The sequence below is a fragment of the Populus euphratica genome, unplaced genomic scaffold (assembly GCF_000495115.2).
Source record: "Populus euphratica unplaced genomic scaffold, PopEup_1.0 scaffold164.1, whole genome shotgun sequence".
NCBI classification, from domain to species: domain Eukaryota; kingdom Viridiplantae; phylum Streptophyta; class Magnoliopsida; order Malpighiales; family Salicaceae; genus Populus; species Populus euphratica.
This window is the reverse complement of record NW_011500048.1, coordinates 3,052-7,820: the sequence shown is the minus strand read 5'-3', so window position 1 is coordinate 7,820 and position 4,769 is coordinate 3,052. Positions and strand designations below refer to the sequence as shown.

Below are 4,769 nucleotides of genomic sequence, written 5' to 3'. Positions count from 1 at the left end.
TATATTGAAAGGAGGTCTTATGGAGAAACTCATAGGTAAGGAGATGATTACGAAGATCTGCATACGAAAGAGGTTCTGTTTTAGTCATGAGGCTTGTTATTAAATCTTTAAACTCACCACGAAGATCATGAAAGACATACATACAAATTGAAATCCTCTAAAGAAACTGGTTGGCTAGCAGCTGCTAATTCATCAAATAATATTTTTCTTTTTGTATATATATAATGACCAAATCATTACTCTAATAAAGATTTTAAAAAGACCCAGGAAGTTATATAATGTGAGAATTAGACAAGAAAAAGAGAGCTTACTTAAGAGTACGCCAAACATAGTGCGAGGTTTTACAATCAACAACAAAATGCAATACATCTATTGAATGAGAAAAAAGTAGTGCACTCAGAATAAGTTAATCTTGCTACTTCCAATGAAAAAAAATAATTAGTATAAATAGAAGAACCGTAAAAAAAAGGCACATGAAAAGGAGGACACGATAATGAGTCATCAAAAAAATAGAAAATATCTTGTTCAATAAAATATGGTTTTATCTGTATTCGTCAATAAAAATAATTATTGTTTATAAATTTCAAAGGAATAACTTGTCGAGTATTAGACAAGATAAAATTATTGTAATTAAAGCCTTCATTAGGGGAAGATTCACGACAACAACAGTAGCAAGGGAAGATTCCAAAGCAAGGGAAAAGAAAAAAGTCTATATCGGTTAAGAAGAAATGACAGGTTATGATGTAGGAGCTGGAACACCAATCTGTTGGGGGGAAGAAAAAGCAACCATGGCAAAGTCTATTGGGGAGAGGGAAAGAAAGTTTTAATATGTTAAGCCTCTGATACAAAATTGATAATAACAAGAGGCTTGACCAATTAATTAGTCAGACTTTTCTATTTATATATATAGGATAATATAAAATAGTTAATAGGGAGATTACAACACAAGATTAACTCTATTATTATTTTTAATTATAAATATATATCTTATATTATATAATTTTCTATAATAATATTGAACAAAATAAAAAAAATAAAAAAAGGATAGAAAGTTTGAAAGTAGGAGCCAACTTTGAAATTTCAGCTGTTGGGAAATTTGAGATATATAGATGGGCAGATGTATTTGTCTAGATACCTATTTCTACACATATATAGTAATTAAAGCTAGAGAAACATTCAAAGACACATTTTTATCGTCGTCTTTCTCCAAGCTAAAAGAGATTAAGTTAGTTGAGTCTTCACCTACTCCTGTGCCGTACTGATACATTGATTGCTTGCTCGAAGGCAACTTGAGATGAAGTCGTGAAGATTAATGACTTTCTTCATGAAGGACCATCACACAGATACATGGCCGCCTCTAATGCATGCATAATATTCTAAGTTTCATCAAGCTGTACTACCTATATTGCAAGGAAAAAAAAAAGAGTTCAAAAATGGCAGAGCTCAAAAATGGCATCTCGTTGTTACCTAAAAGATAAGTTTAACTAGAGGAGTCTTTGTCATTGGATTCGTTCTCTTTAAATTGTTATAATTGGTAATTATTCTAATCCAAGTTGTGTTTTTCAGTGTTGCAGAAGTATTTGGTGTAGTATTTTAAGAGTCGGTGACTAAAATATTCAACAATGCTTTTTTTTTCTTCTTCTTATACCATTCTTGAGCATGGTCATAGCTGGAAGTTTTGCACGCTTCTGTAATTGATTGCAATAGTTTCATTAATACTCTTTTTCTTTTTCTTTTTTGTGAATTTACCCTTTAAGAACATAGAAGAATGGAAAGGCTAAAATGCTCTTGAAATTAACTTTATTTTTTTTTTTAGCTTTCAAAAGTAATTATGTAATTTAACTATTAAAAAAATAAAAAAATAAAAAAATTTCTTTATGCATGTTTATTTTTCTTCTAAGAGTATGATTGTAGCTTTATCGTGAATTTTTTTAAAAATAAAAATAAAAGAACCCTTAATCGAAGCTTTTTTTTTTCAAGATAAAATAGTTATTTTACTACTATATAAAAAATATTCTAGTTAATTTATTTTATAATAACTAATGAATCAAAAGAAAAGGATGATTTTATCAACAACAGAAAGTTTCTGTAGTTTTTTTTTTAATGGTAAAAGCGAACTTTTCCAATGAACAGGAAAACATATCTATAATGGTGTTTTACTATGTTTTTTTGAATTAATCCAAACCAGATCTTGCTTTTGAATTTACCCTTTAAGGATATTAGAAGCTGACTTCTAGATAAATTGGAATTCAGCACAGTGTGAAGGCGAATTGAGAGTGAACGCAGCTAGGTACACGAGGGAAGCCAGGCAGTGGTTGCGCGAGAGAGAGAGAGAGAGACGTCGAAGTCGTAGCCGCCTGGTCCCCCGGGGGAAAAAAGTCATAAGAAGTTAGGCCCTTGCTGGGCTTTCCATATATTTTTAACTTTTTCAAAACTAGCTCAGGTCGAGGAAATAAATGGTTTTTTTATTTAAAAAAGAAGAAGAAATAAAGAAATAAATAAGGATGACTTCCCGCTTGAGCAACTGCTTTAGAAATTACAAAAGCTAAAGAACAAAGGACATGCATGGATAGTCTTAATTAGTACTCGATTCCTGCTGAGTTTGCAGACTCCAATCAAGGCAAATCAACTATTTAAACAAAACCCACTTAAAAGTTACGTTGTTGTTTCAAATTAATTATTTTATTTCTATGTCTTTTCACCAAGTTTACGATACAGTTTGTTTTTTATTTAAAAAACATTTTTAAAAAAATTATTTTTTATTTTAAATTAATATTGTTTAAGTGTTTTAAAATATTTTAATATGTTAATATCAAAAATAATTTTTAAAAAATACAAAAATATTATTTCAATTAATTTACAAATAAAAATCACTTTGCAAGCGCTATCTAAAAACTTATCCGAGGTCCATTTTACCATATGATTGGTTTACGTGTTCAAGGGTGAAGTATCGAATCTATATAAAGGGAAGAGCGGATTGCCTAAGAAGCAGAACCAAAGCAAAGTTGGCAAAAATGAGGTCTTCAATGGCCTCTCTTATTGCTACTCTTCTAGTGGTAGCAATGTCTCTCAGCTTGCCATCAGAAACCACAGCAGACTACGCATACTCCTCTCCTCCACCTCCTAAGAAATCACCTCCACCACCACCTCCTCCTTACCATTACAAATCCCCACCGCCACCTCCTCCAGTGCATTCTCCTCCACCACCACCACACCCTTACAAGTACAAGTCCCCCCCACCTCCTCCACCGGTGCATAAGTCTCCACCACCACCCAAAAAGCCCTACAAGTACAAGTCACCACCTCCTCCTCCGGTTCATTCTCCACCACCACCATCACATCCTTACAAGTACAAGTCTCCACCACCTCCTCCACCAGTTTACAAATACAAGTCTCCTCCTCCACCTCCGCCAGTTTACAAGTCACCTCCCCCACCACCCAAGAAGCCGTACAAGTATAAGTCTCCCCCACCACCTCCAATTTACAAGTCTCCTCCTCCTCCACCACCAGTTCACAAGTCACCACCTCCTCCTCCCGAGAAGCCATACAAGTACAAGTCTCCCCCACCACCTCCTCCAGTTCACAAGTCTCCTCCACCACCTTCTCCCAAGAAGCCTTACAAATACAAGTCTCCCCCACCACCTCCTACTCCAGTTTATAAATACAAGTCTCCTCCCCCACCACCACCAGTACACAAGTCTCCTCCACCACCTCCTCCCAAGAAGCCATACAAATACAAGTCTCCCCCACCACCTCCTACTCCACTTTATAAATACAAGTCTCCTCCCCCACCTCGTACTGCAGTTTATAAATATAAGTCTCCTCCCCCACCACCACCAGTACACAAGTCACCACCACCACCACATTACATTTACGCATCACCCCCTCCACCTCACCATTACTAGAATTTGGCTATCATATATTTTTTCAAGGTAAACCCAATTATATATGCACGAACGATTATCTTGACAATGCTAGTGTGTGTGTGTCTCTTAATTAAGAAAAATCTGAGCATATAATGTCAGGCCAAAATATGTTGGTGCAGCATTGCATTAAATTATTTACTTTCTTCCCACATAAAATAAATATTAGTAAATATTGCCAATATGCACCAGCATATATATTGACAGAGATCCAATATATGTGTGTTTTGACAGGTAATTAAAGGGAAGAGTGTCATGCATGTAATAAGGAAAAGGATGGGTGCAGGAGCTTTTGCAAGGAAGGACATTAAGGAATCAAGCTACTGCATTAGTGGAGCTCTGTGTTTTATTTATATGATCGACGAATAAAGAGAGACATGTAGAAGAAAAGATCAGCTTCCTCGTTTAGTGTATTATTGGAAAGTTGTAGTCACCGGTTAATCTGCTCTGTTGAAAAGTAGCTTATGCGTATGTAATTTTCAACCTATTGTGCTATGCATGCATGGCTGTTTTCATACTGAGTAATAAAATAATATCTTCTTTCACCAAAACAAAAGGTTTATGCATTTCTTTTTTCTTATTGTAAGTAATTAATTATTTTATTTTGGTTACAAATATTAAGAACTATATATGGGTTTTAGTTTAAGTGCAGCAATCATCGTCTGTCTCGTAAAATCGGCAGGCTTGGGTAGCAGAGAATGAAGAGACTAATTAATATATATATTTAAAAGAGAAATAAATAAATATGTGGGTACTGTTCAAGGTCATAGAAGTTGACCATGGGATGGCAAAAGAAAGAAAAGACTATTACTTTGCTCAGTCCCCATTGGAGATCTGAGAAGCATG

The 4,769-nt window shown here is 34.6% G+C and overlaps 1 protein-coding gene across 4 annotated transcripts; it reads left to right on the top strand.

Annotated features, from left to right (window-relative positions):
- The first annotated feature begins 2,972 nt into the window (after positions 1 to 2,972).
- Positions 2,973 to 4,474, top strand: LOC105107537 (extensin-3). 4 transcript variants are annotated; one of them, XM_011001495.1, is made up of 3 exons: positions 2,973 to 3,657; positions 3,730 to 3,932; positions 4,158 to 4,474. In XM_011001495.1, exons 1-2 carry the CDS (start codon positions 3,015 to 3,017, stop codon positions 3,903 to 3,905), a joined length of 819 nt encoding a protein of 272 aa, XP_010999797.1. In that variant the 5' UTR covers positions 2,973 to 3,014; the 3' UTR covers positions 3,906 to 3,932; positions 4,158 to 4,474. The 4 variants fall into 4 exon arrangements, with proteins under 4 accessions (XP_010999797.1, XP_010999796.1, XP_010999795.1 ...); XM_011001494.1 differs by having other exon boundaries at positions 2,974 to 3,289; positions 3,350 to 3,932; XM_011001493.1 differs by having other exon boundaries at positions 2,974 to 3,733; positions 3,773 to 3,932.
- Positions 4,475 to 4,769: the final 295 nt, after the last annotated feature.